General features: G+C 51.3%; 1 protein-coding gene across 1 annotated transcript in view; it reads left to right on the top strand.

The window, feature by feature from the left end:
- Positions 1-26856, top strand: part of CUX1 (cut like homeobox 1) — a 339866-nt gene that overhangs the window by 240903 nt on the left and 72107 nt on the right. Inside the window, 2 exon segments of the mRNA XM_026516065.4 lie at positions 11670-11718; positions 25925-26029. Of these exon segments, the coding sequence (XP_026371850.3) occupies positions 11670-11718; positions 25925-26029 (154 nt within the window).

Here is a 26856-nt window from a genome sequence, read left to right as displayed (position 1 = left end):
AGGGAAAACTTTATGTTGCAATTAACCTTTCTATTTTTTTTCCCCCATGTCTAAGTATTGTGAACTTCCTTTGTGGTATTTTAGTGATTAGACAGGATGGAGGGTGTTCTTAAAGATTCATGGCCAAATCCGATGATGTCAGAACGAAGGGAAGGGACGGTCTTCGTGGGGCCAGCAAGTCTGGCCCCGTCTGAATTGTTTGTCTAACACTTCACAAGTAGAATAGGAACCGCTGAATTATTCATTTTCAAGTTGCCCTAAAAAAGGCACTTACGCTGCCGAAATGCAGACTTTTGGTGCCAGCGAGAGGAAGAGGAAGGATGCTGTCTTTCCTGAGGGTGCTGGGCCCCTCTGCCTTGTTCTCCAGTTTCACTTCCCAGCCCTGTGGGGCGGAGGCAGCCACCGGGGGGCTCAAGTGCAGGGCACTCAAGGTGGGGGGGGGGGCTGGGGGGCGACAACAAGTTCTGGGAGGGCCTCTGAAGCCGCCAGTGGAGCTGAGTGTGGAATCTGGTGGGGAAGGACCAGGAGGAGAGGAAGGCTTGGAAGGCACTGGAGGTTGGGGAGGGGCTCTATAGTCAGAGGCCCCCCTAGGGGTGGGGGTGTGGTCGGAGGAGCACAGCCCAGGCCTGAGACGGGCCCAGGAAGTTGCCTTGGCCTTGGGCTTGGAGGAGAGGAGGGGGAGGGAGCCGAGAGTAATAACTAGGATGCAACTGGAGCTCCTTTCTTGTTCTTAGTTTTAGCTTCTCTGCCACCAAGCCTCCTCTTAACATTTCCTACCAAGTAGTACTTAGGGGAGAAAGGGGATAATTAGGATTCCTTACTGGGGAATAAAAGCAGGGCTCTTGCCCTTGGCCGGCTCCTCCCTGTGACCGTGAGTCCCTTCGGCACGATGCTGCCCTGGGCCTCAGTTTCCCCACCTGTGAAATCGGAGAGGTTTTCTCCTGTAAGCCTGTGTTTCCCACCGGCCGCACGTGCCCCACACACCGCTGGGGCCTGCGAGCAGCCAGGGCGGTGCCGAGAATCAGAGCCATTCTCTGGAGCAGCCAGTAGCTCGGCCAGCACCTGTCAGCTGTAGGCAGGGCATCCACAGGTTAAGCAAACAGGGAAAGAGAAACAAAATCTGAAAGGCGGTTCTAGAAAAGCCAGGGCTCAAATTGGGGAAGCAGCGCTGCAGCCACTGGAAAGATGTGCTGACAGATTCTATACACTAAATACACGGAGGAAACATTTAAAATGTGTTTATTAAAAACGGCATGAACAGCGGCCTTGCCCAAACATTTTTTTAAAGTCTAGAAGTAAACAGGCAGCAGTCTGGGTCCACAGGCCTGCTGGCGGTGTTCTCTGCCGAAGGGCCCTCACCCTGGCCGTCCAGCTCCTGGGGGCACGGGCGCACAGCGAGCAGTGAGGGAGCACGCAGGACCGGGTGTCCCGTCCAACTCATTTTCCTCCCGTCCCCTGGTCTCAGCAGTCTTTTTCTGGATCAAAGAAAAATGTTCACGTATGACTTTCCAACCGTGTTTTTCTTACAGAGATGAGCTTTCTGTGTGCATTTTTCCCTCCCCTTTGCTGAGCAAGTCAGTTGAGATTCTGGGGGTTAACTGACGCCGCACAAGTCCATAAAGTGCGGGGTCTGGGCAGAGCTGGACTTCTGGCACAGAGGCTCCCCTCTCATGTGGGTTCTTTCCTGGGGCCTCAACTGCAGCCACCCCCCCGCTCTTCACCTCATTCCTGTACAAACGGAGTGGCAGGGTCAACACCCTACAGGCTTCATGAGCCGACGCCTGGTGTTGGAGGGATACAGAACTGCTGTGAGGGTCATTGCTTTTCTTACTGCTTTGTGCTTCTTTTTGGGTTTACTTTGTGTGTTGAATTTCTAACACACAGTAGATGACAGGACCCCGAGGTGCCTGGGTGCGGTTCCACCCCCCCCCACTTGGGGTCGCCTGTCTCACCCGTCCCCACCCCACCCCATTTTGTCGTGAGGCTCTTCTAGAATCCTTTCCCTTCACCTCTAAATCTTTTAGCACGTTGACCTCATGTAAAGACTCTTCTTCTGTACAATACTGTCACCAGATCAAAAACTAATTTCGTAGTAGCATCCGTTCTTAAATTTGTTACCCCCAGTCATAGATGGTTTAATTTTTTTAATTTGTTGGGCTCGGAATTCAAATAAAATCCAGACTAGTTGGGATTGGTTGGTGTGCCTCATTGATTTTCTGGGTCCCGCTTCTCTCTTTTTCTTTTCCTGGCAATTTATTTGCATAAGAAACTGGCTCATTTGTCCTGAAGAGTTTCCCACAGTCCGGGTTTTGCCAACAGCATCCCCGGATGTAGTCGAGCGCGTTCTCCTGTCCTCCATAATTCCTGTAAGTTTGTCATTGAACCTAGAGGCTCGATCAGATTCAGACTGGAAATTTTGGGTGAAAGCCGCTCCATGGGTGGTGTTGAGTATCTTGTCATAAATGTTCTCAGGTATTGAAAATCGGCTCTGACCAGAAGAGAAAGATCCTGATTTCCACGCAAGACAATAAGAACGGTTATGTGCGTGGGTCCTGATGTGCAAAGCCCTTTTCCACTCCGGCAATGCTCTTATTTTATCCTTGTGCCAATTTCCTTGAGAAAGGCTGCATTATTCCTGCTGTGCAGATGGCAGTCAAGCTCGCAAGTCGGCCAAGGTCAAACAACTAAAAGGCAGTGGGGAAGAATTTGAGCCTGGTTTGCTCTGCTGGTCACGCTCGTTTGTGTCTCCAGACTACAATTTCCCTAATTTCACCTCCGGTACCTCCATCCTACCTGGGGACCCCCTGGCACTTGATTTAAGGAAAGAAATCTCCATCCAACCTGCGCCCCGTTGCTTTGAGAGCAACAGTGTTAGAATGCTAGAGAAATGGCAAGAAGCCCCCAAAAGTTTCATCCAGACGCTAATCCCGGGAGGCTTCGGATGGTCTCAGTAGCAAAAGCAGAATGAATTATGCAGTCTCATAACCTGATTGTCAGCCACAGCTGCCCCATGTCCCTGCCCAGAGATGACTGAAGCCTGAGTGACAGTCACAGGCTGTTTCTGATCACACGGTGGGTCAGACCCTGGCAAGTGTCCGGCTGCTGGAGCTGCCCTGTTGGTTTGGCACAGGTGCTAATAAGCCTCGTGCAGAGTGGAGAAGACCCCTTCATTGCTCAGCTAGCCACAGATTAACCTGAAGGAGGATCGTATTTCAGTCATTGAAACCAAGTGCGCTAAACCGGGGGGCAAGAAGGGAGATTTTCTTCCCATTTGGAATTGACAAGAGGAGGCGTAGCAGAAATTGATTTTGTTACTCGTTGTATCATTTAAACTTAAATAGAATGGTCAGAAAAATGAACCAGTTGTGGTTAATTGCCGAGCAGGCAGAGGTGACGTTCTGGCCATTTCACTGTCTGAACACGATTTCATTTCCAACAAGAATAAAACCCACTATTTCCGGAAGGTTTGGCCTAGAGGTTAAGCGCCGCAGCGATCTCTCTGCTCAGGCCCTTGATTTGACTGGGGAGGGATGGTCTGCTCTGGAGCAACCCGTTTGATCGGAGGTTTGGAAGGGAGCCAAGTGGCTTCACCCCTGCCCTCCACTCCTGCCAGAGCAGAGATAGCTCAGCGCGGGTAGAACATGAAAGATCCGTCTGGTCATATGCAAGAGGGTTGTCCAGAAGACCTTTCCCCAGAGAACACTTTCTCCTCCTCCCTGCTCGCCCTTCCAGTCAGGGTCTACCGAGTCCCGATTTGTGCCCAGCTCTGTGTCAGTCACGGGGATACGCTGGGAGCCAGGCCGACTGGCCCTGTCCAGGGGAGCTCACAGTCCAGTGGACAAAATGAAGCCTTACTCCAGATCTTGACATAGGTTTTTCTCCAAGGAGATTGTTGTCCCCTTTTTCCAAGGCTATGAAAAGTGGCAAGAAACTTAAGTCTGCAAAAGCAACTTACAGACTCTTTACTTAAAAGTCATGTGTATGGTTTGGCAAAATACCCCTACACCCTCTGCTCTTTAAAATACCAGCCCACGCACCTGGGTGGCTCCGTCGGTTGAGCATCTGCCTTCTGCTCAGGTCACGATCTCAGGGTCCTGGGATCGAGCCCCGCGTCCGGCTACCTGCTCAGCGGGGAGTCTGCTTCTCCCTCTGCCGTTCCCCCTACTCGTGCACATGCACACACTCTCTCTCTGCCTCAAATAAATAAATAAAATCTTTAAAAAAAAAAAATAGCAGCCCACGAATGGTTGCCTGTCAAGTGCAGAGCGGACTTCCGGTAGCGCACAGATGTCGTTAATTTGCATATTTAGTTGGCCAGTATTTAGCGTGCCCCTGCTGTGTTCTCGGAGCTTACAGCGGTGAATAAATAAGCAATCGATATATGAATAAGATATTTGGAGGCCATAAAAATAAAATGAGTGGACAGAGGGGAGCAGGGCTGCTGGGAGGCCTTTCAGAGGACAGTCAGCAGGGCTGAGCCATGGATGGTGACCACAGCCATCCGTGGGGGCCTCGGCAGAGGGGACAGCCATGTGGACAAGCAGAGTTCCCAGGAACAGGACTGAGGAAGCCACGAGAGCATTAGCGATTGAGTCCCTGGAGGAGATTTAAAGGAGATGCATGTTAGTAATAGGTTTACAAACTGTCCGCCAGAAGCAGAATGCACCCCAGCACGGTGGCTCCGAAGGGGTAGTGGTGCCCTTCTTAGGCTTCTTTGTTTGGAAGACTTGATGGCCTGAAATCTGGAAAAGGAGCCGAGGTGTTTATGGGAGGCTGTTGATCCTCTGCTCCCTGCAGGGCCTGGGCCCCCCTGAAGAGATGAGGGGGTTCTGGCCCGAAAGACACTTTGGGCCTTACTGGGAGGGAGCGAGCCGAAAAGAAGCTCCTGGAATCCATGCCGCCAGCCAAAGCCGACTGGTGGCTGGCGGACTGGATTTGACCACAAACGGCCATGGGAATGCAGTGGAGGGAAGGGCTGGTCCATGGGCTGAGCAGGCCCTCCCAGAGAGGTGGTGGCCAGGACACTGCAGGCCGGGGGTGGCAGCAGGTGTAGACATCGCAGGGCTCACATGCCCAGCGGCGGCATGCAGACTGCACAGAGGGAATATGGGCTTGGGTATTTTAAGAGCAGTACTGTCGGGGCGCCTGGCTGGCTCAAGTCGGTAGAGCGCACAAGCCTTGATCTCAGGGTCATGAGTTCGAGCCCCATGTTGGGTGTAGAGATTACTTGCAAATAAAATCTTTAAAAAAAAAAAAAAGGCAACATCGTCAAATCTGTAATAGCTCACTTTGTCTACAGAGAGAAGGAAATGCTTTCAGAGTATTTCGTATGATTTCACCTGGCAAAGATAAGACAAAAGAACCTGAAAGCCAATCTCATATATTAAGTATTTATGGAAAAAAAAAATACTAAATAAAATGTCAGCACACAGAATTTGGGAGCACATTAACGACAACCAAACAGGGGCAAATAACTGTTGATGTAATTTACCATTTTAGCGAGTCAGAGGAGAAAAACCTTTTAATTTGCTCCATAAATGCTTTTTTTAAAAGGTACTTAATGAAATCAATATCGTCTTTTATTAAAAAGTCTTAATAAAATAGGAACAGTTGGATATTTCATTAACAAAATAAAAACACATATATTTAAAGTCCAAAAGGAGCAACGTGCTTAACGGTAGAACGTTCGCTGCGTCGCCCTGGAAGTCAGACGCCAGGCAGGGATGCCCTGTGATGTGCTTCTGGAAGCGCTGGCCCCTGCCTTCTTCCAGGAGAAAGAACTGCGAGATAGGAGAAGGCAGGAGGAGGTGGCCCTGTCACGGGCACACGAGGGCGCAGGACACTCTGAAGCCCAAGAGAACGACCGAAAAGCTGTTATAAAATCAAACAGGCACCTACCACCTTGTGATTCTTTCCTCTGCCTAGAAGGTCGTTCCTCCCTCAGCCCCAGTGTCCTCTTGCCCCGAAAACTCCTCTTTATCCTCCAGGACGTAGACCAGATGTCTCCGCATCCATGAGACTATCCCTCCTCCTGTCTGCAGAGGAGACATTGTCCGTCTGTCCCTTGGAGGGCTGTCACTGCACCAAATATACCAAAATCCCTTGGGTCTCTTCAGGTCCCTGCACCCCTCACGGAGGAGGCAGCAATAGGGTCCCACCGGGTGCATATTTCTGAGCTCCGAGGACGGGCAGGTATGTCCCGCGTACTAGCGATAAGGTGGATGCCGCCACGCGCCGCCGACTCAGCACTGGGGACCTTCATCTCTCTCTCAGCAGGGGCGTGTAGTAGGTGCTCGGGAGCTGTTACTGAGTGGAGACCCCCACACACACACACCCGTTGGAGCGAGCTGGTGCCGGTGCTGGAGGGGGGCGCAGCGCCGCCTTCTCCGGGTGCAGCCTTTCCTCTTGGTGACTGCGTTCCTGTGCTCTGGCCCTGCGGGGGCAGGGAGCTACCTTTCCAGAGAAATCCTTCCCCCGCACCCTCTCCCGATTTAGGGGATTCTAGACCATAGCCAAGAAATCTCAGCACCCAGCCCTCTGGCCACCACCTCTTTTTCCTTTTCCTACCTTCTGTTTCTGAACCCAGACCGATGAACCCCGCTTCTGTGTCTCCTCTGCCCCCCGCCCCCACCGTGCTAAGAGAGCCTGGCCTGGGGTGGAGGATGTCAGGCAAGTGACGGCCTCCCTGATGGCAGAGGCCATCAAATGCAGCCTCTGGGGTGGAGGGGGAGAGTCGCTTTATTAAACATCCTAGAGCTCGTTTTAAATTTTATTTTTGATTTTTAAAGCAGGGAGAATTAATCTTCCGACGTTTCTTCTCTTGGTGCCCAGGAACTTGACAATCTCGTGTTGAGACTATTGGCTTTTGACTCAGGTCCAAGAAGACACACTGACCCGAAGGGCGCCCTGGAGGCTTTTCCAGCTGCCCTGTGGATGTCCTTTGTTCTCTCAGCTCCTGATGGTGGTTGTGATTCTTTCGGATTGAAGTCTACGCCAGCCTTGCCCTGCTGCCGGCCCTTAGCGCTCGGGAGGCTAGTGTGGAAGTAAATACAGTCCCCAGCATGGATATCGTTTCCCTTCCATCGCTGACCGTGTCCTTCTAAGTTCCTCATAAAAATGGTGCGCTAGGCCAGAGAATACCCTGAAATGATCTGTAGGGAACCGATGGAAGGAACTACATATTTTAGGCCAAGCAGAAATGACCCGCTCTTTGAAGCTGGAGCAAAGCACAGTGCAGTGCAGGTTAATAGATCAGCGAAAGCTGTTTTGTCAGCTCGTAAAAAGGTGAGGGAACCAAATTTTTAGAATAAATAGTTTCGCTGAGCAAACAATATGTGCAGTTATTACGGACTTTGGAAAAGAAATGATTTTAGGCTAATGTCAGGCTCCAGATCCTGATAGAGGTAGTTGAGCCCTCAAAATGAAAAACCTCTGGACTATTGTTGACACCCGCGCTAGGTAAGCACACGCAATGTCATTCATTACTCACTTCTCGGAGAACGTTTCTAGTGGTATTAACCTCTGGGCGTTTTCGTATTACTTACGGAGGGCAGCGTGTCTGGTCAGATTGATTCTGTGGGGGGCTGGGGGCGGCAGTTTGGAGGGGAATGAATGTACAGACTCAGTGGCAGCCGTGTTCTCAGACGACGCCAGCACACACCTTCGAGAGCTGCCATCTTGGTCCTTGTCTACAAAGGCCAATGGCCACACTTCGAGTCTTCAGAACCCCTGATCACATATAAATAGCCAGCTAGTTGTGTCTTCCTTGACCTTTTAAGAAACACACCCCTTGGAAAAGCAAATCACGAGCCTACAGACTTCTACCTCACTCCCGGCATCCCTGGTTCCTTCCATTGTCTCCTCCGGTGGTTTCTGGCCCATTCTATGAATGGGAACTGCAGCCCCTCTGGGCCCTGTCTTCATCAGGTTGCCTGGTATCGAATAGCCCCCGCTCCTTAACAGCAGAGCTCAGTGTTGTGATTATCATTTGAAAGCTTTGGAAATCTGAGAGTGGCTCCCGAATGAAAAGGTAAGTGCGTCCTTGTTATCAGGTTCAATATTTTGGTCAGTTTAGCGGTTGCTTAGGAACCGAAGTGAAACTGACCAGAAGATGGAAAAACTTGAAATTCATTTCCAGGGATTGCCTCAGACCGCCAAGAAGGCACCTTCCTGTTTTAATGTGACTAATTTTTTTCTCTTGTAAGTGCCTTGAAATCCTTTGGAGACGATGCCCTGTTTTCTGGATGTTAGGTGTACTGACGAATATCCACAACCATTCACTGAGAAGAAATACCGAGAGTCTGCATTTGCGAGGAGGCTCTCAAGACCACCCCATCCCCTAAACCAGGCCAGATGTGGGTGCCAGCCTTGCCCATCCCTGCCTCTAGATGAAGCCAGGACCCTGGGAAACCTGTTCTCTACAGCGAGTGTTCGACCCTGAACTGGCCCCTTGGCCACTGGCAGGGCCAGGCAAACAGTGAGGAATGGCTGAAAATAGGCAAGGGTGGGCCAGTGGACGACCCCCAGGCAGCCACAGGTCCACCCCTTATCTCCAAACCCACGGGACTGGGGAATTGCACGCAGTGAGACCTATCAGCTCCTCGTGCAGCCTCTCTCTGAGAATGAGAGCCCTGGCCAGAGTCTTCTCCTGGCGGAGGGGAATTATCAGTGAGGACTCTGGGGGCCTGGAGTCCTCCCCCGCTCCGTCCTCCCTGCACGCAGCAAAAATGCACTGAACACCTGCTCCACAGCTTTCTGCTCCAGTTCGTCTCGAGAGACACAGAGCAGAACCTGCCTCTGTCCTTCCTCCACCGACCCCACCAGCAGGAGCAGCTGTGCTCCAGGGGGACATCAGCCCCAGAAGGGAGCACCGCTCTGGATGACAGACCTCACACCCCACAGTGTCTGTGATCCGAAGCAAAACAGAGGGACCACGGGTACAAAACAAGCATGGGGATATACTCCAGCAAACAAGGAAGACGTGAGCAAGGCAGAGCAGAAACGGAGGAATTAAAACAAACGAAGTATGAAGAGCAGAATCACCAAACAAAAGAGAAAAAGTGAAGTTACAGGGTGGGTGCAGCCACGTATATCTGGGTCAAACTGCAGAACCAGCCAGAAGGCAGCGGGAAAGGCTAAAGACACAGCAGGTGTAAAGCAAAGGTTGCTTTCTGTGGAAGCACGGAAGGAGATGGGGGCTCACAGAGGAGCCCGCGGGAGAATTAGTGGGAAACCTTCCACGCAGGCCACTGCCCTGCAGACCGCCAGGTTGTGCGGCGGGCTCCCCGGATGTGCCCCGGGGAGAAGTGAGGCGTGGCGGCCTGCAAATCTGGTTCCAGGCACCCGGCAGCGATACCTTTCCCGCCGTCTCCCACAAATACGCGGCACCAGCAAAATACGCAGGAGCCATGTCTATACGGGCCCGTTCTGTAGTCCCCGACCAGGGCTGGGACACTGGTAGGTGTTGGGAAACGGTCCTGGGATGAGCGAGCGAGGGAGTGAGTGAGGCCTGCCGGTAGCCGGGGAAGTCAGCGGTGTGGATCTGGCTTTCGTAAATACGCCGTGAGTAACCATCTGATTAAAGTTCGAAACCGTGCATAATGGGATTAGGGATTAGCCTTGGGGAAAGTCCGTCAACTTTTTCTTTCACCTTGAACCCAGCGAAGTTTGCACGTCATCAGCAGGCTGTCGGGGTGGCAGCTCCATTCCAACAGTCAGGCGTCCGTTTCCGTTGTGTTTAAGACCCTTCATGCTTCCATCAACTTCTTTGTCCTTTGGAGTCAGCAGACTCCCTTCTACGGTATCGAGGTTTTTCCAAGAGGTCTTGGAGGTTTCCGGCTGAGATGTTTCCTAATGTAAGCGCCCCCGGCTTCTCCCCCCCCACCCCCCCGCACACACCGCCCCCCGCCCCCGGCACCCAGCACCCAGCACCTAGCACTTCACTGCAGGGGCCCAGGTTGCGTGGTTGGGTCTTTCCGAGACAGCTGCCATCTTTACAAAGCTGCCCTAAAAATAGCTTCATTTCGCTAAGCCATTTCAGGAGTTGTTTCGGACTTTGTTGAGACCCAGCTGAAAGCAGGATCCTATTTCAAACAGGTATAATGAACGTTGAACCCGATCACCAGGCCTCTGTTACCCGGGTCAGGTGCTGGGAGTTGATACGGTTGCCTCGTCTGGAAGAGCCTCGGGGCCGGAGGGAGAGCAGGATGCAGCAGAGAGCGAAAACAGACCAGCCGGGGCCTGAGTCCGGTTTGGCCAACGCTTGATATTAAGGGTGGGCGGTGGTGAGGGCCAGACAAGCAGGTTTCAGGGACAGAAGAACCCGCTCAGAGTGGGGCCCGTTCCGGATGCCCCGAGCTGTCCTAGAGAGTAGACTGGCCCACCGCTGGCAGGACCGGCTGCATCCAGGACTCTGGCCTCCAGCCTGACGCCAAACCCTACAGCCTGGTCTTCAAAAAGCTCCCCATGAGTGGGTCCCTCAGCTCTAACCTATCAACTCAAACCTGTGGGGGGGAAGGGAAGGGGGAGGGGCTGTACTGTTCCCTGAGATGGAGCGGTTAGGAGGATTTGGGGAGCACTGGGGGTGGGGGCAGAAGTCGGAGATGAGGCTCCTGGGCGTGGAGGGCAAGCCAGGGAGACCGCACAGTCCAAGGCTCTTCACAGGCCCACAAGTGGTGGGAACTGTCAGAGCACAGGGCCCTGGGGCCGAGGGGTAAGCTGAGGTGGGCGGTGGGCAGAGCCTCATGGAAGGGCCTGGTGTAGAGCACTGAACAGGGCCCTGGGGCCTGTAGGTCCCCCTGGAGTCTGGAATCGGGGGGCCCCCGCAGGAGCAGGCCCTGAACCCCAGCAAGGATCTGTGGCTGTAACATTGTGCTCCCTCTCTGCCACGGGCATGCGGAGTCTTCCTCAGGTGGCAGCCAGTCTCAGCCTCGGCCTCCTGACAGGGGCCATGGGGAGCGGCCCACAGAACATGGGGCCATGATTGCCCAGGTAGGCTGTTCTAACCTACCACGGACTTCTGGAATTAGGCCTTTATCAGAACTCAGCTTTCTGCTCTCTCTCATGATGTTGTGTGTTGGAGCCATATATTTGCCTTCAAATGACTCAAGGGGGTACTTTTGAAATAAAAAAAGGAGAGAAAGACCCTTAGCAGCTCCCTGTATGTGAGCTGGCCAGGTGAAGACCGTGAACTTGGCTGGTTTATAGACAGACTGCAGAGGCCCCCCCAGCCTCCATTCCTGTCCTCCCACATCCCTCTCCTCCACCTTCTTATGGTTCGGTCCATCCTGGCAAACTTCTGTTCATCCTTCGAAACCCAGTTCACATATCACCTCCTTTGAAGCCTTCCCAGATTCCCTCCCCCGAGATTTTCTCCCACCCTTCTGTTTTTGGGGGGCACTCTGTTCAGTCTCATGGTAGGACACATTGTAGTTTATCTTCTGATGGCTCTGTCTCCCCAGTGAGATTGGAGCCCCCAAGGGCAGGGCAGCCGTTCCCACAACACAATCCTCCAGATGGGCAGTCCCCTCACAGGGCCACGTGCCCCTCTCTCCCCCAGTGCCAGGCCTGTGTGGCTGCGGGTCACTGTGCTGAGCTAGGAACCGTGGTCACCCTGAGCCTGCCCACTACCAACTAACGGCTCTCTCTCTCTCTCTCTCTCACCTTCCCAGGGCCGACGAAATTGAAATGATCATGACGGACCTTGAAAGAGCAAACCAGGTAGGATGTTTCATGGCCTCAGGCTTAAAATCCTAACTGCGTAGCCATTTATGTCATCTTGCTAGATGCTTCTCTCTAAGTTTGAAGGCCAGTTATTCTCGAATTTTTTCCGTATGATTGTCAATGTCGACCCTTTTTCCAATGCCATGAGAAGTACGCGGGAGGTCCCAGGCATTATGACCTTGGCAGGGTCTTCGGTGTGGTCCCAGCGCCCCAGGCTCCCTTGGTGAACTTCACTGCAGAGCGGCTGTCGCTTTTCTTTCTCCTTCCTCCGTTTCTTAAATGACCGACTGCTCCCACAGCAGCCGTTACGCTCGAGTGTGCACCAGTGAGTCACACCGTAGGGAAGTCTTCGTCTCTGCCGTCGAGTGCTTTGAAGCCACGTGCTCAACTGACGGCCCCCTCCTGGCTGATACTTAAGCGTCACAGGTGCCTTGGGGAACGTACTTGGCACTGTGTCCGGCACAGAATACTCCACAGAACAGTGTGGCTGTAAATACTCAGCCACCTGGGGCGCCTGGGTGGTTCCGTCGGTTAAGCGTCCGACTCTTGATCTCAGCTCAGGTCGTGATCTCAGGGTCATGAGTTCAAGCCCCGTGTCGGGCTCCATACTGGGCACGGGGCCTCCTAAAGTAAATAAATAAATAAATGCTCAGCTGCCTGGAACATTGCCCCCCCCCCAAGCCCCTCACTTCTTCCCCAAGAACTCCACAGAACAGTGAGACATTGCGCTTTATTTAGCAAATGGTGCTGCTGCTTTGGAAAGAAAGAGTCTCCCCGTTTATTTCTTTTATTCTTAGGGAGAAACACCCAAACCTGTGGTCGATCTCTCAGCCTCAGAAGGCCCCAGGCTGTGGCCACGGGCCCAGGAAAGCTTAGCGGTTTGCGTCGGGTAGAATCATGGTGTATTCATGGTCCCGTCGGTAGTAAGAAGGGCTGACGGCTCTTCAGTAACTTGTGCCTGGCTCTATTCTGAGCACTTCCCGTGCACTGAGCTCCTGAACCCTCCCTGCAGCCCACTGAGGTCACCGCTGTAAGGAGTCCCATTTTACAGACTAGGAAACTGAGGTCAGTGGCTGGTCAGGTGCGGAGCCAGGATTGGAGCCTGTGCTCCTCATTGCCACCCTCAGAACTAGGGACGCAGAACAGAGGTCACTTTGCCTTTGTTCAGACCCTCGCAGCTCCCGGACACACCCGTCCACACAGCTCCTCGCGGCCAAGCACTACTTCGGCTTCACCTCACAAAAGCGCCTTAGCACTTATTTGCCTTTAGTGGCTAAATGAATTTACTTTGGCCCCTTTACTCTTACTCGGCACTGCTCAACTTTGCAGAGACCTTAGAACGGGGTCCTAGAAAGAGTTACCCTGCTCCGTCAGACAGTTGCCCTTTGCGCATCTCAGATTTGATCCCTGGTCAGTCTCGAATGTGCCTCTCCTTTTGATGGCGCCTTGAGGTGAGCTCCAGGTTGTTCGACCGAGAGCCGCAGTCTGGAATTATCGAGTGGACTGTCTCCTGTCTCCGAGGCAGTCCCCAGGTACCAAAGAAGTTTGGCCGAGTTGGCATACTTCTCACGCTTGGGTGGGTCTCCGTCCTGGGAGACACCAGGCAGGACTGCGGAGAAAGGGGCCACGTCCAAAGTGACCCTGGGTTCAGGTCCCAACTCTGTGTTTGCTGGCTGTGTGGCCTCAGACAAGTCTCTTAACTGCTTACAGTTCCTTAAAAGAGAATAGAAAAAAGATGAACTTTGCGAACAGAACACGCTAAGGGAGAGAGGAATCAGTCATAAAGAAGGTGGCATCCTGGTTGCCGGGGGCTGGGTGAGGGGCACTGGGGACTTGTTCAGTGGGTCTAGAGTTTCAGCTTTGCAAGGTGAAAAAGCTGTGGAGAGCGGTTGAACAGCAATGTGAATGTACTTACTTAACATCGCAGAAGCATACACTTGAAAATGGGTTACGATGTATTTTCTATGTATTTTGCCATAATTAAAATGTTTTAACCTTTTTTAAAACGTAAGAAAGAAAGAGAGGGAGTGATAACTGGTACTTGCTTTGCACAATTGCTCTGACGGTTAGAGGTTAAAATGCCCAAATACGAAGTAGGTACTTAGATAAATCTGTAGTTGCCGAAGAAGTGTGTATTTGGTGGGAGAATCGTAAAGTCGTGCGCTGGGGAAATACCAGCATGGTGGGCATGGGAGACGCATAGGCGAGTTCTAACCGACAGCTCAGGGTGAGTTTGAGCCTCCTGTGGCTGCCCAGAGAAGTGAATGCAGCATCAGGCTACATTAATAGAGATAGAGTTTCTAGAATGAAGGAGGTGATGTTCTGCACCAGTCTGCAGCAATCCGTCCATGCCCAGGGAATTATAATATATTCTGGAAACCACACTATGAGGACAACAGGGACCTCAAGTGCATTCAGGCTCCACCCCATTATCAGGACTGGGAAGGGACACTCACACAAAAGAAATCAGGAGGTTTAGGGGACGGTCCTAATCTCTGGGGAACAGGGAAATAAGACGAGGGGCTTGACACCAAGCACCAGAGGAATAATTTACAGATCTTGGGTTGTGACAGGGTTACAAAGGGGAAGGTGTCAGGTGGGGATATCATGGATTCTGTCCCGTAGCTCTCCGGGGCTGGCCCAGGGAAGGGGTCAGGCTTTTTCATGGCCATAGCCACACTCGGTGGCTGGTAGGAGAGACCTTACTCGTAATATAGAGAAGCCTTCTCTCAGTCCTGGCTCTTTAGAGGTGCCCAGAGCTGTGCAGGCAGATGAGGGCCAGCCCTCGCTGAGGGTGTGAGGCGGGGGATCAGACACAGAGGGAACAGAAGGAAGGATTGCACTTGACTCCACGAGTTAACAAGGAGAAACATGCCCCGAGTGGCCATGAGCAAGACAGTGTTGCAGGCAGGCACGGAAGGGCGTGGTAAGCCCTGGGGATTCTGGGCCATTCCATAAAACCAAAGCAAGGAGGTGTAGAGTGGGAGAGTGGGCCCGCAGGCGGGGATCTATATCCAGGCTTGGGGGAGGGCTTTCAACGTCAGGCCTCTGAGCAGAAGACCTCTTTCTGAGAACGGTGGAGAATCCTGGGCAGGAGTGAGATGTCGGACTTGTGTTCTAGAAGGATCCCCCTGGCAGAACATCAGAGAACGGATGGGAGTGGAATGACTGGAAGCCGGGAGAGCAGCTGTCGTGATACATCAGGGCGAAGATGACTCGGGCCTGCAGCGAGGCAGTCCCAAGCAGAAGGGGGCGGAGGCAGCGGGGCAAGAGGAGGGGGACGAAGGAGCCGCGCGCCCGTGCAGGCGCAGCCAGACATCTGGTTCAGCCGCCTTTCCCATCAAGGAAAATCCCCAGGAGGAGCAATTTACTAGTTCATTGGCATATAACATTATTTTTGCACTAGGTTTGTAGTCAAAATGTTCTACTGAGACCTGAAGCTGTTTTATTGCTGAAGCGCTCGTGTTTCTCTTGTGGAAAAGTGGAAGAGCAGTCAGCGGCCGCCAGCTCGGGGCCTCATTTACACCTGTTTGTTCAACTCCAAGGCACTTGCCCTCATCTTCTCCGCCTTAATTGGTAGCCGTGATGGTTCAGAACTTGGAAGACTTCGGGGTAAAGAAGAAGCCACAGCTTTGCGCCCGTAGGAAGCCATCCAGGGACTTGGGCCGTTCTGGCACTGTGCCAACTGTACCCTCACTCTGACATGAGCTGCTGGCGACACAGAGCCCCAGAAGGGGACAGGAGGAGGTCTTTGTCGTGAGCGGTCCTCCTCCTGCTAACCTGCCTGATTCTTACGGAGGACACCGCCCTAATGGGAGGACCATCAGCTTGAAGCACAACTTCGCCTCCCCGAGGAAAAGAGCCAAGTGTAGAGAAAACTGCCAGGAGCCACAGGAACTCCCAGCCAGGACGGCACTTTCTTTGACCGAGGTTTCTGGGTTCCAGTGGGGAACACCTGGCTTTGCATCCCAGATCTCCTCTTTCCAACCCATGTGACCTTGAATGAACCCCCCCCCCCCGGCTCCTGGTGTGTTTCCCCATCTAGAGAATGACGGTAGTAATTCACACGTCTGAGAGAACACTGCTGAAAAAACAAATCCACTGAGTTAATTTTGAAGATCTTGATCGGCTTTATTCAACGATTCATGAATCGAGTAGCATCCCATCCAGGAGACAGAAAGGAGCTCCGAGGAGCTGTGCAGAATGGAAGGCTTCTATAGGCAGAAAAGGGAAGAGCCGATTATTTCAGGTGGGGCCCCCTTCCTACGGGAGCCGGGAGGGGTGTGTTGGGCAGATGACCTCACTAGCGCTGACCAGGAAATTCCAGGCTGACGGGTAAATGTCCTGTTCCCAGGAGAGGCTGACACTGCAATTAGGTTAGGACTTCCATCTTGGTTTGCTGACGTGAAGGTTTGGCACAAGCGACTCCACTGGGGGCCTGTTGTCTCTCTTTTAACAATTCCTCCCTTTTGATCAGACTCTCAGTCTGAGATGTGTGATCAAAATTTAAGGCGTTTGTGCCATTCTCAGCCACCACTCCGTAGTCTCACAGCTTTTGCCGATCTTCTGTGCGGTATTCCCAGGTCATGATGTTTTTGTGAAATTCCTGTGGTGGTCTCAGGGTCACGCCTTCAGGCCCCCTGTTTCTTAGTGGAGTCATTGTTTTCATTCCTTTTCTGACGTTCAAGTCTTGAGATCGTTCGCTTGACAGTGACTTCAAACACACATTTAAAGCTTTTGAGGGAATGTAACGCACAGGGAGGTTACTATGATTTTCATAAGCAGGATAATTCCCAGTTTCTGGAATGTACTTTGGAGCCATGGTCCCCAAGACCCAAATGATTCAAAATCAAATAAGTCAAAGAGACAGCCTGTTGAAAGAGTCCCCTTTCTAAGCCAGGTGGCCTTGCTCAGTGGCTTTATGTAAACAAGTTCCTACGTCCCCCAGAATTGTTAATGCAGGTACAGCAAGTAGTGTTGATCACAGCATGGGCCCCCCCCCCTTGTTCAGCCAAAAGATAAGGTCTCTCCTGTTATTAAGAACCACCTTGGCCAGAGAGTCTAAAGATCTTCATTGAGCAGCTATTGCTTTAGCAATGGAGTCCCCAGTACTTTCACGAGTTAAGGAGAGGTTCCTGGTCGTGACCTCACTGGCATTTACTGCTAACCAGGGAAGCAGGGCCTGGCCAAAGGAAGCAAATCCTGAATCACCAATGCCTCCCAGTGGGTCCTTTGCAACTCGAAACTCAGAGGCTGCCCAGTGAGGTGTCTCAGTCTTCGGACAGTTAGGAGCACAGTAGATAACCCAAGAGGCATTGCCCAGTTAGGCACCAGCCAGCCAGGCATGCGCAGGCCCAGGGAGAATGATAACCACCACAGGCAAAGATCGACCCTGTCAGGCCACAAAGCATTCCCACTAAGGTGACACTGTTAATGGACAGGTAGGAGTTCTTTACAACAAATCCAGCAGTCCGGAAGGCAAAGGTTACCCTCGGCTCCTAGCAGTGGCCTGGGAGATATGGATGATGGTGTTATCTTTCCAGGCTAATGCCAGAGTCAAGGAACAAAAGGGGAGAAGAAAGGGTTTCATGTTCAGCTCAAGTATGAGGTCTCCGTGCAGCCTTGGGGAGAAGCAGCCTACATCCATGTCAGCTGCTTATCTTCCTAGTCACTCCGTGCAGGAGATCTGTGTTGAACAAGACCGGCCGTTGGGTGGAGCCTTCTTTGGCTGTGAGATCTGTACCCAAGCTTCAGGTCCCTGGAGTCAGCCTGCCAGGCAGTGAGGAGGACCTGGTCTCGTCCCTTCCAAGGAGATTCAAGGGCAGTCTTTGTTCCTCATGAATCCAAATCAGAAAGGTGGGAGAAAATTCGAAACGTTAGTTTTGAGAGTCATGGCCAGCTATTTGAGGAAACTAGAAGAATTCAGGATCCAGTCCAGTTTACAGGTTTTATCAAAAAACCTCAAAGACAATTAACAGGATTAGCATCTGATATCTACACATGTGCAAACATAATTTTTCTCTCTGCAATCACCCCTATTCTTTTTTTTACTACCGATAATCATAGTAAAAGTAATTTTACATTCAACTTGGCCTGATTATTTACGTAAGTGCAGCAAGAATAGTGACTGAATGTGTAAGCTCCTCCATGCTTTCAAAGCTGGAACCTTACAAGCAAAGTACCAGGTCGATTTTTTAAGGGGCTTTATTTATTGGCCCCACAAAGTCATCCTTAGTTCCTTAAAGCTATTTGGTCATATCCAAGTTGATGCATGTCTCTCAAATATGACAAGCAGGTCAAAACCTTGGTAATATAGGGGCGCCTGGGTGGCTCAGTCGTTAAGCGTCTGCCTTCGGCTCAGGGCGTGATCCCAGGGTTCTGGGATCGAGCCCCGCATTGGGCTCCCTGCTCTGCTGGTAGCCTGCTTCTTCCTCTCCCACTCCCCCTGCTTGTGTTCCCTCTCTTGCTGGCTGTCTCTCTGTCAAATAAATAAAATCTTTAAGGGGGAAAAAAACAAAAAACAAACCTTGGTAATATAGCCAACATTTCCAACTGTGTCCTGTTACGAGGAGCACACATACTCATTGAACTGATGCAAAAACTAACTATATTGCCGTGAAAAGCATAAAGTTTCTGAGTCCTGGAGGGATCAGGTCGGGAGAAAAAGTAAATGTTTCATTTTCATTTAAAAATGTAAAAATTGCCAAATTGCTGTTTGAGAAAAGTTTCCTTAAATCTGGAGAAGTGAAACATCAGTATTTCAAACAAGAAGTCATAAAAATTACAGTCATCTTCCTCAGTCCATTCATTTCCTGATTAGTAATCCTCATTCTGCTTGAATACAGTTGTTTGGGGTTGGTTTTTTTCTCTGTAAGTTCTGGAAATTCTTACCCAGTTCTGGAAATTCTTAATGATCTTTGGTTATCTAAAATTTGGACTTGTCACAGTCCTTTCTGTAAAACCCCGTGAAGATGAAGTACTTTTGTAGGAAAACTTTTGCAAAAGCATTTGAGTAAAACAGTAATTCTGTAAATGACCAAGACTTCTGTCCATTGTTAAAGATCTGAGAGTTCATTTGATAAGGAATTGTAGTCATTTCTGTGATGTATGACATTTTAAGATAATAACTGGAATCGTGACATAATACCAAGACCAATCTGATTTCTAGGAATTTCACACAATTTCTGAAACCCTTAAGTAACTTCACAAATACAACATAAAGATGGCTCAGTACACGGCTTCCCATGTGATTTAACAAACCAAATCAGCCGAGTTAGTTTTAACCTTTATTTATTTAACCTTTTATTTAACCTTTAACCTAAATTTAACATTTATTTATTTTGTTTTTAAAGATTTTATTTATTTATCTGACAGAGATAGAGACAGCCAGCGAGAGAGGGAACACAAGCAGGGGGAGTGGGAGAGGAAGAAGCAGGCTCATAGCAGAGGAGCCTGACGTGGGGCTCGATCCCATAACGCCGGGATCACGCCCTGAACCGAAGGCAGACGCTTAACCGCTGTGCCACCCAGGCGCCCCATCATCTCCCTTTTTATAAGGTGAGAGAACGAATCCTTTGAGATGTCCCAGGACCCCTCCGGAAAATCTCAAAGTTAGCTCGGAGTCAAAAAGAATTCATTTAGCATTTGATTCACAGAAGTTTGTCAAAAAATATCAGAGGGTTTTAAAACACTTAGGTAGCATCATAGGTCACTGTGACACAATACTTACTCCCCTATTTAACCGTAGTGACAGCAGAAGACCTTGAAGACAAACAGGGGAAGTTAAATAGTTGTTTAAAAAAAAACAAAACAAAACAAATCCTTAGCTCTTTTAGTAGAGAAGACAGCTTTCTTAAGGAATCAAAGACCTGATAAAGACCCAGGAAATTATTTTGACAAGACACAAAATCTTCATTTTCCAGGCAGGCTCCTTAAAAGGTAGAGAAGAACCTTTTACAGACTCTTACCAAGAGCAAACCAGTAGTTCAAGAAAACTCTGACCTTTTGAAAGAGAAAACCAGCGTACCTCGCTGGCTCAGTAGAGCACGTGACTCTTGATCTCAGCTCTGTGAGCCTGAGCCCCACATTGGGGATAGAGATTACTTAAAACTAAAATCTATTAAAAAAAATAAAAATAGAGAAAGAAAGCCTAACTCATGTTGCACCAGATGACTTCTGATGTTAAAACCCACTTAACTGTATTACGTCTACCCTAACTTTAGCTAGCTTGGCCACACAGGACAATTTCTTTCCAAAGAGTTCTTTTCCACAGGTCTACAACTTTTTTACCTTCAGATTTTGCCCTGTGTTTTTCCTCTCTCCCATTCTGAAGTAAACAGCCTCACTTTAAGACAAAATCATTTTCTTTTCCCTCAACACAAATGCCTCTCCGCTCCCATACCTTCTTTGACTGAAAACACACTTCTTACTTTCCTTGCATATGGAGATGTTTCCTTCATCATTTCTAGCACTTTAATTACCTATATTAGAATTTTTAACCCATAGGAGCCTTTAATTTCTAGTAGAAATGAAGAAGTAAGTAATCCTGAACTTTTACGCCCGCGTTCCGTGGCTTCGCGAATGTATAAATATGTCGTATAATTTCTAGAAACATGGTTTCTCATAGTAAGCTTTTTAGTGTGGCACAAAATGTGTCTTACTGGTAGACCCAGATGTCTTTGGTTCCTCTGTAAAAGGAAGCCCAAAGTGGATACACCTGTGTCCAGAGATTAATTAGCCTTTTGCAATGACCCCTGCAATGAAACGGTTTTGGAATTTTGAAGCATCTTGAGACTTCTGGCTGCCAGTTAAATACGCACCCCATTCAATTTGTTTGATTTGGGAACCCTTGCATTCAAGTGCGCTGCTTAAATAATCTTCTCTAACTGGAACATTCCTCTTAATGGCCATTGTTAATTCTAGGTTGTTTTTAATAAGATCCTGCCGTGTTTGTAGGTATTTAAAGGTTCTGAGACTGTAGTTCTGTTACATTAAATAAGCAAGCGTACCAGTAGGTGACGTGCTCAACTCTTTGGACTTACGTCCACCACGACGACGACGATGATATTTACTGTTCTAGCTAAGCCTTTGGGTCTTTGGGAGCCAAACTAATATCTAAAAGGGATAGGCCTCTGGGTTGGGAGTTGTGGATGTTTTACAGTGTACCTGATTGCATGGAAATTTTCTTGAGGTTGGCAGGTGACCTAGTGTCACTCTAACCCAGTCCTAATTCACCCCAGCACAGGGGTCTTAGAGTTAGGTGGGTCTAAACAGGGACTCTGGTCACTAGCACAGGGCCAGCTTGGGACACAGGGCAACACGTGTCTCATCTCTGACCTGTAGTAGACCTTCCTGAGCTCTCTTGTGCAGAATCACTGAAGCAGGGTCACCTCTGGGGTTCTGTGTGGGTATTGCTTTGGACCAGAAGTTGGCTGTGTGCTTTCCAGAGCAATGGAGTCCATCCCTTTGGAAGGCTCATTTGTTGGCCTTGCTAGCCTCCCCTCTCTTTTATCTCTCCTTCCAGAGTACAGGGCCTTGTGGAGAGCAGGCTGAGAGGTCATCCCCAAGGAGAGCCTGCCTTCTTCTCGAAAATGTTCGAATGTGGTGTTATGTGTCCTTGAGTATGGTAGCCAGAAAAATGGCCCCCGAAGATGCCGCGTCCTAAACCCAATGACTTGTGAATACAGTAGTGTACCTGGCATAGGGGGGTTAAGGCTGATAACAGCTGACCTTGAGGTGGGAGATGACCCCGGCGTGTGTGAGTGGGCCCCGTGTAATCACGGGGTCCTCAGATGCAGAGGAGGCCACATCAGAGCCCTGTGCTAGCTTTGAAGATGGAGAAAGGGGCCACGCGCCAAGGAATGCGGGTGGCCTCCAGAAGCTGGAAGTGGCAGGAAAACAGATTCTCCCCCAGAGCCTCAGAAAGGAACACAGCCCTGCCCACACTGTGGTCTTAGCCCTGTGAGACCCATTGCAGACTCTTGACTTCCAAGAGCTATAAGATAATAAATGTGTGTTGTTAAAATCCACTAAATTTGTAGTAATTTGTTCCAGCAGCCCTAGCAAAGTAATAGAAGGAGGGCTTGCCTGCAAACAGACTCGTTTTCCTAGCCAGGTCCCCCCTCGGAGAAGCCGAGGGTCTACCTGGAGGCTCAGCCCATTGCCAGCTTGTGTGGCTGCTTTGTCCCTGGAGGGGGTTGCTCATCGCTGGTGTGGCTGCAAGCCTGGGTTTTCATGGCCACACATAGAGTAAGAGACACAAAGAGCAGGGCCGAGTTGGGCAGAAGACTGGATCAGACACCCACCACCACCACCACCATTTAAAACCAGGGACCCCCAAAGGCTACAGCAGAAATGGGTAAACTGGGAAAAGCCCAGATTCCATCACGTCTCCACCGTGGTAATGGGGGAAGCGAAAACAGGCCTCCCTAGAGAATGTCTCACCACAGCCACCTCTCCATGAGCCTAGGTCCTTCGTCTCACGCCAGGCGGTGACCAGCCTCACCAGCCTTCCCCCCTGGGCCTTCACCCACCCCGCCAGCCGCAGCTGTCTGAGGCTCTTGCCTTTGCCTGCTCTCTCCGCCCCACCCCACCATGCCTCCTCCATATTTTATAAATCAAATTTTTCAGACTTTAAGGTCTGGAAATAGCTGCCAGCATCCTGTATCGGCATTCTCATGTGTCCTCCCTCAGGGACTGAGTTGAGGGAAAGCAGTCCTTACTGCCCTTTCTGGGGCATTTCAGGAGCCCTCGAGGAGTTGGGTGGAGGCCGGGAGGTCCCCACGGGCCGCCCTTTAGGATGAAGACACACCCCGGACCCACAGCTCAGGCTGCCTTTCCCGACATACAGAGCTGTGCCTTGGGCCAGCCAGTGTCACACACGGGGGACTCGTCACTGCGTTTTGGTAGCTTGACGGACGGAAGCCTTCTTAAAGTGCTGCTCGCTGCTTCCCGCTGACTGCTGCAGCCCAGCTACGTCTCTAGTCACCTTTCCCTAGATGCCTCCGGTCTTCAGATGGGGAAAGAGTAATGACCACCTGAGGCAGTGCCGCCAGGGCCCTAATAATAGAAATAATAGCTGATGATCGAACACCTGACCCCGTGCGGTGGGCGCTGTTGGGCCCTGGGCTCCTGTCACCTCTTTGGTCCTCATTCGGCCCGTGAGGGCTCAGGCAGCGGCCGCATCCAGGCTTATGGTCAGGGCTACCCCCCGAGGCAGGCAGTGTCCCCGCTCGTCGTGTCGTGTGCCCTCCGGCGTCACTTCTCTCCGTGCTGTCAGCACCGACTCTCACTTCGCAGGAAAAGTACAGAAAGTCAACAGCAGCCGGCAAAGCAAGCGTCTCGAGGGAGCAGCCCGGGCTTGGCAAGCAGTGGCCGCTGGATCCCACACCCCGGGACCGCACCAGCTGCCACCCAGAACCCTGGCCTCGTTGGCCTCAGCAAGAGGGGGAAGAGCGAGGGCACCAGCCCCCCGGAAACAAGGAGATGGCTGTGTCGTGGCATTCCAGGTCCGAAAACACCAGAGCCTTCCACCGTCCATCGCTGATGCCCATTCTTGGAAAGACAGCTTCATCTGGTGGGACTGCGGTCCTCAGGAAGACCAGAGACCCTCTGCACATGAGCCATAGCGTGGGGCTGACCCAGCACAGCGCCCCCTTTTTTTTTCCAGCATCAGCTGCCAACGATGAGACTAAATTTACGACCGTGGGAACGAGCTCCCCCAGCAGCCCACCGGCGGCTGCTCCCAATCCTTCAGCGGCTCTTCGGCCTGCTTTTATTTTTCATCTGCTCTGGGCCCGTTTAGCTGCATGAACCACCTCAACTCCTTTTGTTTGTTTCGCTTCGTTTCATTTTGTTTTGTTTTTGATGTCCTCAGGGCATAAATCCTAAACAAATAATAAAATCCTAAACAACCAGAAAGTTGCGCCGAAGTCACCAAGTCAAGCCAAATGTGGTGAAAAGGCTGTGACCGCCGTGGAGAGGCCACAGAGTGACTCTGTACGTGAACTTGGAAACCGCACGAAGTTCGGAAGCTCTGGAGAAGTTAGGGCAGCCGAGGAGAAAGTCCTCGTCGGCTGGATCCCATGTTCCCTGAGCCACCCGCCCCTGGTGAGACAGCGCCGTGCACCCTGTGGCTAAATGCCTGTATGAGAGCCTTGCCGTGAACCCACTGCCCGGGCCTGCCCGGACTCTGGTGTTTCTGGAACAGTGCGGAGCCAGCATTCCCAGGCGGGGCAGGGTGGCTGCGCAGCGTCATTGGCTGCTGCTAAAACAGCTTCTCCACCAGGCTAAGAAGGCTTTTTCCTCGTCCAAGAGACTAGAAACATGTCAAATACACCTCATTCCTGGCAGGGTTGGGGAGGTTTTATGCCCAAGGGCTTAGCCGACTAGAAAGAGAAGAGTAAACTTTTCAGTAATAAAGACATGATTATCAGAAAAACTTGGAGTGGCACATCCAGAAATCTGACACTGAGAAGGACAGTTCCTGCCGTTGGCCTGAGCCGGAATCACCCCTGCCCCTGTCGCCACGCCGGCCACATTGCCGCCTTGCCCAGCAGGCCGTTCTGAATTCAGCCGCGTGAGCACAGACAGGCCTGGCCAGGCACCGTGGGAATTAGATGGAGCGAGGCTCCAAGAGCCCTTGGAGAAGCAAGGCGGGCGGCCACCAGCACCACCCTGGGCAGAAGTCCCTGCTGTTAGAAATATCCTAATTTGTGGGCGTGCAGAGATAGACTGGCTGAACAGTCCTGCAGCAGGATCTCTGAAGGCTGCCAAACCCGCTCCTTGGCCAGCTAGATTGATCTAGAAGTACCCGGCAGGCTCTCTTCTGTTTCTCTCCATCAGTCCTTTTGTAGCAATTAGCCAACATGGGGCGCCTGGGTGGCTCAGTGGGTTAAGCATCTGCCTTCGGCTGAGGTCATGATCCGAGGGTCCTGGGATCGAGCCCCTCGTTGGGCCCTTGCTCAGCAGGGAACCTGCTTCTCCCTCTGCCTCTGCTGCTCCCCCAGCTGGTGCTCATGCTCTCTGTCAAATAAATAAATAAAATCTTTAAAAAAAAAAAAAAAAGACACACGACCTAGCCCTGGTCAGCCAGGCTCTCCTCGTTCATCTTTTCTCTCCGCACAATGCGAGTCCGCTGGAAAGAGCAGCACACGACTTCCGGTCTGCGTGCCCAGTGCCACCATTCCGCACCCCTCCTACAGTTTCGTCTCCGTCATAACTGTAAGATCAGGACAAGCCCGGCAGTAAAATGCTTGTGAATGAGTCCTGTGTGCAGTGCACCCCTGCAGAGACCGATCCCTGCGAGGTCCCTGAGAAGCTGACTAGGTGGCTGTGTCCCCATTCGGGGTGGCTTAGTGGGCAGAGGTCACTTGCCCTGGCTTCTCCACCCGCTGCACCACGGTGCCTTCTCGGGCAGCGGGCACCGGCGTGTCCTAGTGTCACCGCCCAGTGAGAAATCCTGGGTTGCCATCCGTGGCATTGGCTTTCCCGTCCTGGAATGACACGCAAACAGCGGAAGCACCCCCCTTTCCTCCTCAGCCCCCTTCCTGCAGTTGGCTCCACGCCCCCTCGCCCCCAGCAGGCCCGGCCGCCCTCCCGCCTCTGGCCCCCGGGTCAGCCTGGCTGGCTGGATGTGCCAGCGTCGGCATCAGAAGACTTGGTCGGGTGAAGGGTTAAATATGTTGAAATTAGGCTGGCCTCACAAAAGAGGTGGCATTTACGCCCCGTACGTTTATGGAAATACTTGCCGAAGGAAAACAACCACAACATTGTGCGTGTCTTTAGGAAGAGAATGGCCAAAGTGTCTTTAATTCACTGTTTACCCGTGAGAATTACTCCCAGGAGTCATCCTGCAATAAAATCTTCTTGGTCTATGAGAATAGAAAGAAATTGAATCAAAAGACTCTATTTCCACTTGTATTTATTCAGTCTGGGAAATTCAGTGGGCCGAAGCATTAGTATCAGCAGGGGATTCCTTGCTCCTAGCGTTAAATTACTGTCATAATCGCTCAATTATTTCTTCCTTGTACTGTTTAAAATAAAAATCCATCACATTCTATGTTTTTTTCTAGCATTTATTAGGTTGAGTGTTTAGGAAAATCAATTATAGTCAGTCAGGCATGAATTGATGAATGTTCTTGTAATAATTGTCAGTTGTTAAACTGAATGTACTTTCTCTTCTCACACTTTTCATTTCCTTCAGAGGGCAGAGGTGGCCCAGAGAGAGGCGGAGACTTTGAGGGAGCAGCTCTCGTCGGCCAACCACTCTCTCCAGCTGGCCTCGCAGATCCAGAAGGCGCCGGACGTGGTGGGTAGCCCGGCCCCATGGGGACTCTGTCTGCCGCGCCTCTGCCCCTCTGGGTGACAGCTGCTTGCTTTCGCTTCTTAACGGTCCTTTTCGGGAAAATATTTTAACCAGTACTGCTGTGTTGGTCAGGAATGCTTTGGGCAATCTGGGGACGGGACTTGTAAGGGTCAGAGGAAGAGATTTCCCGATTGGGCGTCGATGCTAAATCGTCGGCGTGTCGCCCGCCCGACGTGGAGGCCGAGGCAGGGGTTCCCCTCACCAAAGAGAGGGCCCTCCCGGCTAGGGTTAGGGGGAGACGGTCGACAAAGGGTGGGCATGTGAGGCAGGAGCCTTGCCAGAATTAACCGGAAAATTGGAAGTTCCGTCTTCACCTCAATGTGTCCTTCCAGAGCGACGAGCAGGGCGGGCCGAAGAGGTAATAAAGTGATAACCGGTCCAAGTCTGTGTAGTCGCAGGCTCGCTGCAAGAGCCAGCATTCGGAAGGAGTGAGGCACACATCTTGTCCCTTTGTATGCCTCTTGATTTTTTCTAAGACGAATAAAAATTGCTCTCAGACGGAACTTTCCCAGCTCGATCGAGGCAGCTTGGACTTTCAGATTCCAGGCTCCCGCCTTGAACGCCATGCAGTAGCCTGACTTCCCCAGGCCCAGGTTTCATCACGTGTGTAGTAAAGTTCTGGAAGTTCTTAGGAGCAAAGCGCTTAGAGCAAGGCCTGCCCTGTAATAGGTGTCAGTGAACCTCAGCGCTTGCTTACTGCGGTTGGCCTCACTATCTCTGATCCGGGAGCCCCGGTTTCAAAGCTCAGCTCGTCATCTGTTGGCTCACGG

The sequence above is a fragment of the Ursus arctos genome, unplaced genomic scaffold (genome assembly GCF_023065955.2).
Source record: "Ursus arctos isolate Adak ecotype North America unplaced genomic scaffold, UrsArc2.0 scaffold_2, whole genome shotgun sequence".
In the NCBI taxonomy this organism is placed as follows: domain Eukaryota; kingdom Metazoa; phylum Chordata; class Mammalia; order Carnivora; family Ursidae; genus Ursus; species Ursus arctos.
This window is presented reverse-complemented; position numbering and strand designations above follow the sequence as displayed.